At 45.4% G+C, this 15320-nt stretch overlaps 6 protein-coding genes across 6 annotated transcripts; 2 read left to right on the forward strand and 4 right to left on the reverse strand.

Moving 5' to 3' along the window:
• Positions 1 to 718: 718 nt before the first annotated feature.
• F4813DRAFT_9419 (uncharacterized protein) lies at positions 719 to 2569 on the reverse strand. The gene has a single exon (XM_049249067.1). It carries the CDS (start codon positions 2386 to 2388, stop codon positions 838 to 840), a length of 1551 nt encoding a protein of 516 aa, XP_049104711.1. The 5' UTR covers positions 2389 to 2569; the 3' UTR covers positions 719 to 837.
• Positions 2570 to 3196: 627 nt separating this feature from the next.
• On the reverse strand, positions 3197 to 5667 carry F4813DRAFT_341740 (uncharacterized protein; the record flags this gene model as incomplete). The annotated part of the gene is made up of 2 exons (XM_049241325.1): positions 4408 to 5667; positions 3197 to 4357 (listed from the first exon to the last, which is right to left on the reverse strand). A coding segment is annotated over exon 1 (256 nt), but the record flags the coding sequence as incomplete, so codon positions are not given.
• A 279-nt stretch (positions 5668 to 5946) lies between these two features.
• F4813DRAFT_384327 (uncharacterized protein) lies at positions 5947 to 6746 on the forward strand (the record flags this gene model as incomplete). The annotated part of the gene is made up of 4 exons (XM_049246074.1): positions 5947 to 6256; positions 6307 to 6374; positions 6427 to 6564; positions 6615 to 6746. 4 exons carry the CDS (start codon positions 5947 to 5949, stop codon positions 6744 to 6746), a joined length of 648 nt encoding a protein of 215 aa, XP_049104713.1.
• A 2243-nt stretch (positions 6747 to 8989) lies between these two features.
• On the forward strand, positions 8990 to 10330 carry F4813DRAFT_394883 (RTA1 like protein-domain-containing protein; the record flags this gene model as incomplete). The annotated part of the gene is made up of 5 exons (XM_049247625.1): positions 8990 to 9408; positions 9468 to 9490; positions 9646 to 9683; positions 9756 to 10175; positions 10225 to 10330. The coding sequence occupies exons 1-5, from the start codon at positions 9108 to 9110 to the stop codon at positions 10328 to 10330; spliced, it is 888 nt and encodes a 295-aa protein (XP_049104714.1). The 5' UTR covers positions 8990 to 9107.
• A 1559-nt stretch (positions 10331 to 11889) lies between these two features.
• Positions 11890 to 12717, reverse strand: F4813DRAFT_384330 (alpha/beta-hydrolase; the record flags this gene model as incomplete). Its single annotated transcript, XM_049246075.1, has 2 exons — positions 11890 to 12435; positions 12469 to 12717. 2 exons carry the CDS (start codon positions 12715 to 12717, stop codon positions 11890 to 11892), a joined length of 795 nt encoding a protein of 264 aa, XP_049104715.1.
• Positions 12639 to 14801, reverse strand: F4813DRAFT_394895 (uncharacterized protein; the record flags this gene model as incomplete). Its single annotated transcript, XM_049247626.1, has 4 exons — positions 12639 to 14062; positions 14121 to 14306; positions 14366 to 14532; positions 14582 to 14801. 4 exons carry the CDS (start codon positions 14799 to 14801, stop codon positions 12947 to 12949), a joined length of 1689 nt encoding a protein of 562 aa, XP_049104716.1. The 3' UTR covers positions 12639 to 12946.
• Positions 14802 to 15320: the final 519 nt, after the last annotated feature.

The following is a 15320-nucleotide window of genomic DNA, read 5'->3' on the forward strand; positions in this document are numbered from 1 at the left end:
ACCTCCACATACAAAACGAGGAACCAGAAACAACAAATAACAAGCACCAACTCAATGAACAAACACGCTCTCGTCCCGACCGCAAGACGCCAACATACTTATATATATATGCCTACCTACCTATGCAGCTACCTCCAAATCCAAGCCAACAGGCCCACCGTGGAGAACCAGACCCCGGAGCTCGATACTCGAAGGGGACGACGGTTCCCCGTTCCGGGATCTCCTTACTGGAGGGAATTTTCCAGCGCCCCCGTACCCTGACGCAGCTCCATGCGCGCCAATCAGGGCCCGCGGCTTCGCCAAGGGGGCCCCCCTAGGAAAATCCGGGGTCGCGATGCGGAGAAGGAGGAGGAGAGGAGGATATGTATGAATTCTCCAGAGGGGAGCGGTGGACCCCCTTGCTTCCCTGCGGGACGCCGTATGCGGTGTACGAGCAGAGGGGAAACACGCCGAGGCCCTCGCGTCCAGCCAGCAGCGGTGAGTGGGCCGCTGCGAACGAACGAGCGTAACTTTCCAACCTAGGTTACCCGATCTGATCGGCATGGTACGATTGCATGCACGGATATGGGTACCTAGCTGAACGAGTGTACGAGGCGCCATTGGGCGGGAAGACCCAGAGCTGAAGAGCCTAGCATCGGATGCAACTACCCTACAGTTCGGCGATCAAGTTTCATTTCCACGAACCAGGTATCTGGGAAATCTCGTCTGCATATGATTTCGTTATATTTCAAAGCAACGGAAAGCAAATAAAAAACAAAAACAAAAGCCCAACTACCGCTGAGGTATCTAAGCCAGTAACGCCTGGTGTGCCCTTCTCTATGGTATAACCCTTCATCCTTATGAATGCCAACTCCCCTTCTTTCCTTCTGCAATGCTATGTATAATCCTGCACCTCCATGTTTGGCATACTTTCTCTCTGCCGAGATTCTTGAATTTAGGTCCTTGGGGACCCGTTACGTAGTGGTACTGGCCGAATAGCCTCCACTGCCGTCTGTCATCGAGACCGTATAACTTGTCGCCCCAAGTTCCTCTATAGTGAAACCAACTTGTCGGCTCATTAGCGTTTTCCTTCACCGGTTCTAGTCCCCCGTTATGCTTAGTAGTAGTATAGTCATACCAATAACCCCTGAGATTCTTAGAAGGATCCCATAGGGGGCCTTTATCCGTGACGTCCTTGAGAATCCCGAAGGGTAAAACGTATGGGTGGTTTCCAGGTGTGGCATACATAGCATGCGAACCGACGGCGCTATATATAACTGGTCTTTGTATCTCAGTCTCGTTTCCTCGTTTCTCAACAGCTTGCCAAGCGTAAGCTTGACCGCCTTCGTGCTCGCTAAAGAAAACCGCGCGGGGAACACCGGACTCAAAGCGGATCATGCAATGTTCCCAATCGCCGACGTGGTTCCCGTATCGTGTACCTAGAACCGTCTGGCCGAGGTTATAGGCGTAAAAGAAAAACCAGAAGGCATCCACGATACCGGATCCTTTGTCTACCAAAACAAGAGTAACAGGCGCGCGAGAGTATCCCGACTCATCAGGTTTATTATGCGCGTTCTGTGTGTCCTGTGCTTCTTGAGACATGAGCCTCTGCTGTTCATGAGAATGAAGGATTCGAGACCGCCTTTTCAGCAGTTGCGACTGTGGTCTGCCAGCAGGAAGCTTCCGTGGATCTGAAATTCGGTGTAAGGGATGATCGCGATCTACATCGAACCACGTCGTATCGTCGCTAAGCTGTTTACCCGGCTCGTCGTCGTCGTGCTCTTTATCGTCATCCTCGTCGTTAAAAGCGATCGGCCTGTTCATCTTGCTGTGAAGCCAGCGCGGGCGTGACTCTACATCATCTTTGCTGTTAAGGTGCTGGAATCCTAGCTCGGAGCTAAGTTCGTTCAAGTTGTCTAAAGTAAGGGGCTGTGACTCGTTGAGTGTCCATTTGTCTCCGTCTAGATCCGGTACCATATGTTTGATGTGGTCAGCAATGTCCGAGGGCCAGAAGAATTCCTGCGAATAGAGGTGAACTAGCGGTGCATAGTTCAGCACATAGTCTGGTATCCCCCTCAGCTGCCCCTTTTTCTTATTGTTACTCTCCTCTCTTAATATGGCAATCTCTTCCTCTCCCAGAAGACGCCTTAGTTCATGTCGATGACCATCGTCTTTATTCTTCGGCTTCGCTGGAGGATCTTTCTTGAGGTGCAGCAGACCACATAGGCTAAACCAGCGACAGGCCTGACGATCAAGCCAATATGGAGATGTATTGATCCACTGTCGGTCAGCCTCTTGCTTTTCCTTATTTGGTGGGACGGGATTGAGAGCTCGAGGTAGTACGGTGACAACTACGATGACGATAGCAAGTGCGACGGCGGCGATGGTTATTCGGCGGAGGTGGTACATCGGGAAGAAGAAACGTCGCCGATGCGCATAGCACGCCGACGGAGGATGAGGTAGTCGGTAGTTAATGATCAACGGTCAAGTATATGGTAAATGAAAAAAAGAAAGCGGTATGACCGAAGATACCGAAAACAAGAGCGCGCGCGCTTTTGAGTCGAAAACGACAGTGATTCGAACGAAGGTCGGCAGTTAGAAGAGAAATGAAAGGCGAAAGTATGTTAATAAGTAAAAGGAAACACCATCAATCAACCCCCTATATCATGAGAGACTATCTAGAAAGACAATTAGTGCATAGTTCAGCTGCTGTGGCTGGTTGATGGTGATGGGATAATTGTGTAGAAAGCCGAAAGAAGGAGTCCGAATACATGCATACATGCGAATATGTATATGCGACCTACCACCTGCATCGGCGGGGCTTAGGTAGGTACCTTCAGATGGTAGGTAGGTACCTGTTTGGAATTCGGAGTCGCAGATGGTCGGGGCTTGGCATCAAATACATTTCCTAAACAGTGGAGAGTGCCCCGGTCCGTATATCTGTTAGCTGATACCTGTGCCACACATAAAAACTATATTAGAAACAGATGTAGAACTAATCGGCCCTCTATTTTTAGTCCCTCCCAAACCCCTGAATAACAGCATGGTTTCGTGCCTTAGGACCGCATTAGGTGCCTAACAGAATGCAGTCAGGGACTGGTATCGGACTGATAAAGCAGTGATAGTCACCGATGATAGCCACATTACGCCACCACCAAGTCCAATAAGAAACCCACATGTGTCGATTTATTCGTCAAGAACTTGACTTTACGCGCAACCCAACGCTTAGCACTTCCGAACGTCACGCGGAAGAATAATGCAACTGTACTACATGAAAATGTCTTTCTGTTCTAGTCACGACTTAGATTTATAGAATCTAGACCCCTTCTGTCTGACCCTACGAAAATGCATAGATGCATCTGATACGGGTATTTACTATACACATGTGCCGACAAAGCGATGCGCGACAACAGCCCACGTGTGGATCATTGTCGCTGTGACTTGTTTGCATTAGGTACCTACCTAGGTAGGACATGGGCATATGTAGTGTAGGTACTGTGAAGAAACCAAGTCTTGAGCCTAGCAACAGCATTGGCCATTGAGTTTGCCGTTTTCCGTGAGACTCGACAGATTAGACTCGGCATTTAGCCTGTATCGACATCAATGACGTAATAGCAGCTTATAAAAGCAATAAGACGGGATATCCCTTGATAGGTTAGGTAGGTAGCCAGTTAACTAGCAGTAATTCCTACGTAATCCAACTCGACATTATCAAGCCTTGTTTTTAGTTGTTAAATGATAATGTACGCAGTAGTAAAGTTATTCGATCTAAACAATAAGTAATCACACGCTGGGTGGGCCTGTGTTTGGGTGGCATGGGTTGTTGGCCGTTTCGTTATAAGTCTTTAAAAGGGATTGAGTAAAGTGAGGGGACAACAGGTAGCTTCTAGTATTTAGATATAGTAGGTAGTAACTCTATAAAATCCATTCTATATAAAAACAGGGGAGGGCGTGGAGTGCAGACCTGCTGCTTGGCGACTACCTATTATCCCCTAACAATATGTGTTGTTAATAACAGGTAGATTAGTTCTTCTCTTCATCGTCGTCGCAATTTCCCACTTCGTAGCATCATTAGTTGGGTATCAAATCTAAATTCTAGGGGACGTTGCCATGTTTTTGAATGCAAATTATATAGGAGACTAGGATGCAAGGACTCCAGGGACCGCCCTTCGTCTCACAATTGGATCAAAGGCCGGCGATCGTGTTGGTAGTGGCCTTGGGTTTCGTCTGTCCCATATTGCCTTCTCTTGATCCTCATTTCTCTGTTCGATAGACTTCTGCGGCTCTGATAAAGATGCAATCCACAGTTGTGTTTGGTTTCTTCGCGCTTCCTCAATCTCCCAAGCACGATCCCATGTCGAGCTATTCTGAAGAGGAACTATTATCATTAGTATATTCTTGCCTCAGCATAATATAAAGATGCCTTACTCGGACTTGTCGAGCTCTGTGGTGATCGTCTCCGCCTAGAAAACCAGTGGAATTTCTTTCTTATATTCCTGATGAATAATATGCCATGGCGCATAAGACTATCGGCAAGTGGAAGAGAATCCGCTAACTTGGCATAAAAAAGGCCTTTAAACCTAGAGAAGACTTGATTCTGGAAAATAAAGTCATTGCTGAGAATAATGTCGCATGATAAGCCCTCAATGACGTGGAGGTTGTATTATATGAATGTCGTTCTAGGTGTTTCTCCAACTCCTTTGCTCTTAAGCGAGGAAATACCGTCTATATATTCGAGGTATTAATTCAAGTCCAACAACTCTGATTTTGGTAATGCATCGAACTGCAGCTCTGCGTCCAAAACCATCCCGTCTGTACGGATAGTAGAGCCATCGATAAGTTCGATTTTCCTCCTATATTTCTCTTCACGGTGGACTATGAACCCACTGCGGCGGGCAAAGTCCCCAGAAACGATCATAAGATCCGACCCAGTATCCAGAAATGCCGAGGCCTCATAGCTGTTGATGGTGCAACGAAGGCGGTCCTTTGGTGACTCATCCATTAAGAAAGCCGGCTTCCTTTTTGGATGCAGGGTCGGCTCCGCTGGATAATGCGATGGTGGAATTCGGTTAAAGTCTTTGTCTCAGTGAGAAACTTCCTACCCAGCATTAAATCGTACACACTCTTTCGGAGGATGCAAAACTCGCGACGATAGGAATGGCTCTCTCCTTGAAATTTAAAGTGACCAATAATCCGACCGATAATCTCAGCTGCGTGCCCTCCAGGGAGATGTATTGCCCGTGAGTTGGTGAATTCGATCACTAGACCATGTCGCCTCGCAAAGCTCTCGGAGACAGCATCTACTGCAGAGCCTGAGTCTGGTAGCGCGTTGACAGGAACACCGTTAAAGAAACCCGGGACTTCGTAATGCCTTATACTACGAATACTAATCTTGTCTGGCGACCAGACGATTGACGATTGGTTTTGATAATAGGCTGCGAGGTCTATTACAAAAGCTTCAATTGATTTTTAATGCCCTTAAGAAATTCACTTGACACGGTGAAATACAATTCTTCTATTGCTTGAAGGCGATTAGAAAATAATGTAATAATGGCTCTGAAAGTTCTATTTTGTATGTAACGCTGATTTTGTAAGAGCTTTTGGGAAACAAGGCAGTAGGCGATCCTGAGTTTAGGAATGAATTAAGTAATAAGAAGAGCTGGTATTGAGGCCTTCTAGGCAATCCCAGTAATGTTAGGCAGTAATTAGGAAATTTAATACTGGCTAGAAGCCGAGTTCTGCCCTGTCTTTTACTACCCACGCTGCAGACACTGCCATGGCCAGCCACCCTTTGGGGTATTTGTAATGTTGGGCTATCTAATGGGCTGAATCGGTAGCCTTAGGTATTCATAACGGATTTTAATTATCAAATATATTACAATGCGTCATTTTTTAACATTTGGAATAAGATTCCTATCCACCGCTGAGATACCTAGGTTAGCTAGCTGTCATATAGAAATGAAAGATATGCCGGGAGAGACCGGATTCCCGCTTTTGGCCCAAAGAATAACCATCAACCCACACTATGAAGCTTTTATATCCCGTAAATCCGATCGGCTCAGCGCCCGGAATCTCCTCCACCTTGAAAGCAGGCTTGTATACCTAGAGTATAAACTAGATCAGGCGGATGAGCAAGCTGCACTTGGATCAGATAATGAAACACGCCGTTCTATCCGAGCCTGGGAGGCCTTTGAACAGAACTCGGAGGATAAAACCCGCCCTGAACATAATAGGATGAAGCTAGTAGAGGAAGTCAGCGAGAGATTGAAAGAATATCGTGACATAAACTGCTATGTAAGAGTTATATCAGCTGATAAGTAACGATAGAAGAAGCACTGCTGCGTCAAAGCCAAATAGCAGCGCTGGAAGGGCCTAGGAAACGGGCTTTCGATGCTGTATACGATCAGTCTCATATAGATAGGTATATATGACTCTCTCGGGAATAAGTCTAGTCGACAACCCATCCTAGCGGGCCTTGCCGAGAAACGGCTCTCCGAACATAATCTTCGAGATCTTGCCGCCTTTGGACGGACGCCTGATAAAGATCTTCTCTTACGATTCTTACAAGATTATTGGATGTTTAAGGTACCACTGACATGACACCTTCTAGTTATGTAACATGCTAACAGCTATAGACGACAAAAATCACAGATGGGGCCGAGAATATCAATGAGAATCATGTTGCTTGGGTAACAGATATAATTAGCACCGTCGTGGCAGCAATCCTCCTGCTTGGAGCTATAGTACTTTTACGTTTTCTAACCTAAGAGAATGTACAGCTGGGTGTCATTGCTATGTTTACGGTGCTATTTGCAGCTAGCGTTGAAGTCTTGACGAATGCACGAAGGGTAGAGATATTTGCCTCTACGGCCGCGTATGCCGCTGTCCTAGTCGTTTTTATATCCTTTCTATTATCGAACCCAGGAACGGGAATTTGTACTTGCGCGCCTACGCGCCAACTTTAGCTACTGTTAGGCTAAGACATCCGCAATATGTCCTGGGATAGGGGAACGTGAATGGATACCAAGTTTGGAGCGTCGCTATAATTACCAAGTTTATAAAGAGGTACATATGAAGTCAAGCTTTGGTGCTTAATCGAAGATGTGGCCGTGGCTAATATTTTACTATCCTATATGTGTATGTCGCGTCGAGAGCAAAACTTGACTCTACTAATTATCGGGCGCAGCCTTTAGTGGCACCATTAGGTAACTTCGACTTCCTAAAGCTATGGCAATACAGTACCATTGTATACTCCATGTGGCTTATATTACTTATACTTGTTGTAGTTTATGAGGTTAAGACTATTTAAATTAACCTTTATTTGATATATTTAACCAACCACCCCTAATACGTATTATATATAATTTAGGGTTAACTACCTAGGTTTAGTTAAATACCTCTTGGTATTATAGATCCTCAGCATTGAAGTAACTAGTATATCTAAAAGCATGGTAATTGTTATACAGTTATTAAATAGGTAGTAGGATATACCTAATGTAATTACTGCCACACATAAACTTGTTACACGGCTCAGTATCAGTGGCTTATACCAAACTAGTAATAATCTGCTATACTATTAACATATGTGCATTATCTATGGCTTCAATGGCATACTAAAAGCCACTAACAAAGCTTCCTGCAGAAGTTTGGCTTTGGAGGTCTTGAGTGGCTTATACATGGACTTCTTCTTTTAGACATTCGATAGCAGTCCGTTCTAAGACATAGGAGTGGTTGAATATAATTTATGGTAATAGAATGCCCCTCGTTAACTTTATCTTACTACATCAGGCTCTTTGTCACTGACCAAGATGTTTCTCATGTGCCTAACCCGCCTATTAAGTATACCAGTTCAATATGAGATTTCTTTACTTGCATGGAGTGGGAACTAATTCGACGACGTCATCGGGTTCTGTCAAAGTACCGCTTTGACCATGTCTTTACTCCCTCGTCGCCAAGAGACAGAGCCGAGCGCTCCGGATTTATTTCGAATAGCCGTATTCATCTTTTCAGGGCGACCATTCGATCTCGGTAGCGACCTAGATACTCAGAGCTATAAACTTATTACTCCCCTAGTCATACAATATCCTCAATTTTATAGAGACTGAAGGTACCTAGTAGCCATATCATTTTAGTCAGGGTAGAGATATAAAAAGATTTTGTTAAGTCACTAGCTTTACTTGTATGACTTACCTAGTTGAAACCCCCCTCGCAATCTTAGTGGATAGTGAGGAATCAAATCAGCATAGAGAAACATCATCACCACCAAATACTTAGTTGCAAAGAATCTCTTCAATTGGGGCGAGAAGCCACTGTGCGAGTGTGTGGGTAAGCGATTCGCTTATAGAGCAGATTGAGAGTAGGTTGAACATAGCAGGTTTGGTCGTCTTTCTAAGTAGAAGTTAACGCGGTCTATTAAATTAAAGAAGTATTTATTTTCAGACAGCGACTTGTTGCCATAATGCACATCTCCCGAAAAGGTATTATAAGCAAAAAGCAACTACCGGGTTCCAATTCCCCAGATAAAATCTAATTGGTCAACGCTTCATCATTGGGAAATTCCTACATAGCAACTAACAAGGTCGCCACGTTTATAACCCTGGCAGCCAAGCGTGAGGCACCCAATTGCATCCGCCCAGCTACGCCTTACCGAGTGCGAGCTCCCAATACGCAAGTGTGCGAGTCCGAGCCAACAGCAGATGCGCGCACAGTCCCAAGATGGCGCCAAATTTCTACGCGGCTGCTAATCACGTCCCATTAGAACAAAGAAACATACAAGATTACCCGTTCTTCCCCAGCGGAATCGTAGGATGATGGCGGCTTATGCTAATAGAGTCTACGCGGCGGCGTGGCAGGTTTCGAGCTGTAGTTGATATGATATGGTCGGTGGAATTGGCTGCCGGCTCGTGCATTCAAATAGTTGAGGCGCTGGCAACAGAGTGGAGGATCTTATAAATGCAAGACACTGTCTCGCTTGATTATAGATGTTCCGGCGTAGCTATACTTAACAATAATTACTCCTTCTCCGGTACCAATCTAGTATTCTCATTTACTAGATTTGTTTTCATCTCAATTCATTTTTTTCTGTCCTTTAACCCCCTACTACCATAGGCCTTGATCCTCTATTTGAAATGTCTTGGTCTCTACCTCCAGGTGTCATCGTCTTCGGACCCGATGTTACCTGCACGCTAGATACCTGTCCTCTAGAATGGACTGTTTATGGATACCGGCCTTCTCTGGCCGCTAACATCACCTTTATGGCTCTCTTTGGCCTCGGGGGAGTTCTACACGCAATCCTTGGCTTCAGACGGAAGACATGGTGGTTCATGGGCTGCATGGTTGTCTGTTCTATCAACGCCTGCATCGGATATGGTGGTCGTGTCTGGCTATACTATGAACCATTCAGTTTCGAAGGGTTTCTAATGCAGATGAGTAAGTGGACCGATTATCCTAATTCTTTTCTATTGATCTTATGCTAAACCTCGCAATAGTTTGTGTCACTATTGGTCCAGTGGTATGTAACACAATTGGTTTTTTCTCTCTGTTCCATGTGGCTTGACTCCGGAGCTAGTATCTCCTTGTTAAACTTATTGAAGAATCACTGTTCCCAAGACATACCTGGTCCCCTAAATTCCTTAACGAGGAGGTAGTTATTGATTCTTGTTACAGTGGTATTGTGCTGCTACATATGTGATCCTCGGCCAAACGTAAGTTAGACTTGAGTCTCCTATATACAGCTAACTTAGATACATACAGCTAACTTGAACCCCGCTACATAGTATCACATGCTTTGCACCATCTCTTAGCCGTGTGAAGCCAATTTTCTTCTACTTTGGCTTTATTACCTGCGACATCATATCCCTTGTATTACAAGCTGCTGGAGGGGCTTTGTCAAGCATATCCATTGGATCAAACCAGGTTGGAGTCGACCTTTCTCTTGCAGGCCTAGCTTTCCAAGTCGCAACCATTGTCACCTTCTGCAGTTTCCTTCTCGACTTCATTATTCGGTATTTCCGATCCCCACAAGGACGCAAGGCAGTTGCTATCATCGGTCTCCGGTTGAAGATCTTCTTTGGATTCATGTTCCTTGCCATGCTCCTAACTGTTGTGAGAAGCGTGTATCGCCTTGCTGAGCTGCATGAAGGGTATACTGGCGAACTGATTAGGGAAGAGGGTTTGTATATTGGCTTGGAAGGAGTGTAAGTATGTTCCTACCTCTTCTATAATAGGAGGCTAACACTCATGTAGGCTCGTCGTCGTGTCGTTCTACTGCTTATCTATAGGCCACCCCGGGCTGGTATTTAAGGAGAGCACTAGGGAGAGCCTCGCGGCTAGTAGTGAGGACGACGTGTAATTTTAATGGGTACTTGCAGTTGCTATTCATGTGCTATATGCGGATTAATACCATCTTAGTCTGTAAGAGTAAAGATACTACGGAGTTACAAATAGGGGTTAGTTTAAAGGGTATTACATAGATACCTAGACAGGGCATTTCTACTAGCCTTTGCCATTATTTGGCCGTAGAGATAGTTTATAGATACCTAAACTCTGTATTATGCCACTATATTCCTATTTTATAAGGAAAATGAATTAGTGTTTGAATACTATATTATCCCTTGGTGTATGATGTAAGATCAATTCCATAACAGGTACCAATTTCATTTTGTCTGTCTTAGACCGAACATCTTTACATGCTACATACGTGATTTTGAGCTCGCCCAATTACTACCTACCTCTTAGGTACCTTAGGTACCTACCCTACCCTCTAAGGTAAACTACCCCTTGTAGCTTAGTTAGTTAAAATATCTAGGTATGTTTCATAGAAGAAAAAAATGTTTCTCTGGGAACAATCCAATTGTTAATTTGTGGCTTTATTCTATCACCTTCGGATATTTCTTCAATGTCTTTGTATTGCGTGGGAGTGATAGTTGGCATAATATGGGTGTTTCATATAGTTTACTGACCACCCTTTCTTTTTCAAACTCGGATTAAAGGTTGAGTATAATGCGTTTCTCGTGCATTGATTTCACTCTTTGCTGAAAAGGCAATGAATGATAAGCAAGGAGTTCACTATTAAATTGTGTTGAAAACTTGTATTAAAATTAGTGAATAAGAATCTACTCTACCACCGCGCCGGTTTGGCAAGCATCGAATCATAACAGCTAGATTTATTATATTAGAGTCTGGCTGTGATTGTAACCTCATCTTCAACCGCTATCAAACCCTTAGGAACGATGAATAACGACATGTCTGAACCCTCACAGGAGGACAAGATTCCCCAGGACAACAAGATTTCCCAAGAAGACAAGGTATATAACACGGTTCGTAGATTGCAAGAGAATCGCGTGGCTATCTTCAATGCCCGTAGCCAAAGATTTACATCCTCTAATCCACCCAAGGAGGAGGATAAGAGTCCTTACATGGCGTCCGGTACTGGTGGGGACACCTTCATGGGGAGCGATGAACCTTCTAGTAAGTAATACAAACAAGAAGTGAAAACATAACTCAATTGAAGCGGCTGGAAGAGGGTGTTTTTGTCCTAGATTCCATAGCAAAAGGCACGGTTCCCCCTAGAAATTGCAATTCGGAAGTCAGGTTATAAAGGTGGCTCTCTCTCTTAATAGGCTTTAGTAATAGATATCTTTCTTGGAAAATATTCCTTTTAATATTGTGATTTATACTGGCAATAAATGTATACGGTAAATATTGGAAACTGTGGATGAGCACCTGGGGTAGCTTGAAGCTGACACAACCGTATTTGTTTGTTTGTGTATAACCGCGCTATGTCTTATTTCCCTGTGTGTTTTACTTGCAGAATATTGAAATGAAATGCGTATTGCAATTTCTATTACTTCTTAATATAATATTTATCCTATAGCCATGACTAGATTCCTCCCCGCAACTTGGTTTCTCTTATGATAGATCCATCGCGTTCGATGAGGCTTGGCGTAAAAGTGTAGGGTTGCCTGCAAAGCTCTCCTCCCCAAGGTGCTTGGTTAGAAAGTCCACCACATCGTCCATCCCAGCCGGCGAATTAAACCAGTGTCCTCCATTGGGGTATTCTTTCCATTCAACCTGTGCACCAAATGCGAGCAATACATCTCGTAAGCCTCGGCCATTCTGAACCAGGACGAGCGGGTCATCGGCGCAATGCTCGAGCAACACGGGCGTGTTTTGTACGACATGGCTGTGGTCCGGGACACCTTCCAAACCGAGAGCGTTTCTAATCCCGGCTAAGCTACGACCGACAAACGGGCATCGGCATGAGAATCCAACAAAGGCCCCAAGCCTCCCTCCCCCTGCCGCGGGCACATCCAGATTGAACAAGACATGCGCGCTCGCCGCACCGCCCATGCTGATGCCCGCCAGCACCACGCGATCCCAGCGGCCCCCGAGCAACGCGGCCTCATCAGCCAGGATGCGGCGAATGGCAGGCACAACTTCCTTGAGCCCTACGGCCTATAGATCCTCGTTCGCAGCAAAATCGCGCACATCCCACACGTCGAACCATTGCGGCCACGTCCCGGGCGAGCTAGCGCACTTACGTGTCGGAGCTTGGGGAAATACCCAGCGAAATGACGGAAATGCGTCGGCAAGAGTGCGGCCGCGCGAATCGCGAGAGTGAGCTAGTGAGGCTGCGAAGTTGCGGGGGTTGTCGCCGCGGCCGTGTAGAAAGACGACGGTATGAGTGTGCGGCTTTGAAGGCGCCACTGTTTTGAAGGGTATGTTTATAGTAGTCATGATGGAAGAGAAAGACGATAAAGTTGTTAAGTTGGACTAAATATCAAGTAGATATACCTGGCCTAGGTGCCTTGTGTTAAGAAAGAGTTGAAAGCGGTAGCCCTTAAGTTTCCCAAGGGCGGGAAATCAACAAGGGAGCTCTGTTTACAACCCCCAAATCCCTGAAATCAATACCATTAACCAACACCGAATATTATTCATGCTTGATAATTATAACTATATGAAAGGTCTATCCCTTGAGCATTTGCCAGCTCTTCTGTTCAACTTCAAGCTCTCGAGAATAGTCCCCAACCTTTCTAAATACACCATGTACTATATCGTTGTATCTTTGCGCCCATCTACCCCCAAGTATCGCCTTTGTGTATTCCCAATACTCGGGGTAGTACCCCGCAAACTCCCAGTTCACAATCCCCGTCACGTCCCAACCTATGCTTCCATCCGGTTGTATACTCTGGTTAATCAATATATTGTGCGAAGTGAGATCCGCATGCGTGAATACAATCTTATGTCCACGCCGAGCAGAGTCGTCTGAGAATCTTAGCATCCGACTAAATGCTGCTTCGTCTGCGAATGACCCAATAGAGTCGGCATAGTGAATGCGGGGATCCCTGCACGTTTCGCCAAGAGTGTTGCATATTAGTTTGTCTGATTTTGTTGACCGGGGAATATTTCTCAGTTGGTCTATGTAGTCCTTGAGCTGATTTGCAATTCGTTCCATATCTTTCTCGAAGAGGACATCTTGGCAGCTTGATAACGGAAACCCGGGGTCTCTCTTCATAAGGAGATAAGATCTGTGAGTCCAAGAGGACGACGAATCGATAACTATGTCAAGCGCTTTTGGAACTGGGATTGAGGTATGCCGGTAGACCATCTCTAGCGCATTGAATTCGTTGCGAGAGAAGTCATCATCTACGTCCAACTTCAAGTACAGCCCAAATGGCAATCTCTGGATCGAGAGATAGTCATCAGGACTCCCGTATAGACGTTCTCCAAGCCTTAGCAATATCTTATAGCAAAATATCCTGACTTGTGAGGGTACCAGGCGCCAGACTGTGAAAAAAGCGACCATGCACAGACCTAACAGATTCCAACGATTCTGCAGCGTTATATTTGATCGCTGTGCTGGATGGTCTATTGATAGACATGAGGGTTGAGGTTGGGTTTCTGACGAAAGTCTTTCGTAGAGGCCAAGATATTGAATACTTTTGGACAGTCGAGCTTGGGAGCCTACGAAGCGGGGGTCAACCTTAGTAATGCCCGATCGTGAATGGTCACCCAGTAATGGACGTATGCCGTTGACCTCAATTGGTTCCTCCGGTCCGATAGGGACTTGTTCGAGTTCATACTATTGCAAACTGTTAAACGAGGGTATGATGAGAGCCACTAGTTGCATTGGAACTTACTTCAACCATGGATGGGTGCAACCTGTTTAACCTGACAATCCCCGAAGCAAATGCTTTGGCTGTAGATCTTCGGACTAGCCAGTGATTATAACAAGGCGATTTGCCTTCAGGGTTTCTAATGTAAGATAACCACCAATCCCGATACGACAATCCGAAGAAAGCACCGAGCATGTCAGTGATGCCAGCCTTTCAAGACCAGTTATTAGCTTTTCTATCACAAGTAGTTTAAACGATAGTGGACATACCTTTTCTGTATCCCAGCCAGTTGGAACCGGGAGAATCGGAACGACAACAAGAGGATCACGCAGCGAGGCAGCCTTTCCAGTCACGCAACACTTTCCGCCGTCTCGTCTTGTAATAGCATGTCTTTCGGCGACACTAGGCCGTGGTGGAGCGCTGCCATTTTTGGCAACTGTGACTGTTAGACGAATAGACGTGAAAATTTAAGACGATGAACTTACTAGACTCGACGATGTAAAGCCAATCATCCACTAGTGAAGAAGCCTCGCCGAGCTCTAACCTCTTCTTCACATATCTTGCAGCCAATTCGGGGTAGAGTGCCGAAGAGACAAATGATTCAAGTAATGAGCCCGACGGGTGTAGCAGCTTAGTACTCTTAATAAGTAATAATGCGCTTCTCACCTCCTCATCATTAAGGTTGCTCATATCAAGGATGCCCATATTGATATCGGCGAACTGAGTTGCGACAAACAGTGGCTGAGGGGAAGATAGCAATCATGAGAACTGAAAACAAAGCAACGATAACTGAAGAATTTAATAATCAAATCAATGCCCAGATTTGGCCGGGTTTGGCCGGGTTTTGAGAGGGCTCCTCTTACTCACATGAAAATTGAGGGTTGCTATTGTGGCTGTGGTTGCATTATGCGCGCGCTTAACGTGCCGATTAAAAAGTGCGCCGCCACCTCCTAAGAAGTGGATTTATTCTCATAGAAGTGGAAAAACAAAGTATTGAAAATATGGTTGAGGACTTGAACAATAACACCTCCCAAATTCAAGTTCTTATAATGCCTTGTTAGGCTGCCTGCAGTACGCTACCACTGGCAGAGGTTCCAGAGGGGGAAATGGGATTGGCTAAACGCGAGGTCGCTTATCTAACCGCACGTGGGTTTATACGTTAATGACGACGTTGATGCTTTGCAATATTGCTATTGGAAGTTTTACTTGGCTGAAATATAGACG

Source organism: Daldinia decipiens, assembly GCF_022478715.1.
Source record: "Daldinia decipiens strain CBS 113046 unplaced genomic scaffold F4813scaffold_1, whole genome shotgun sequence".
NCBI lineage: Eukaryota > Fungi > Ascomycota > Sordariomycetes > Xylariales > Hypoxylaceae > Daldinia > Daldinia decipiens.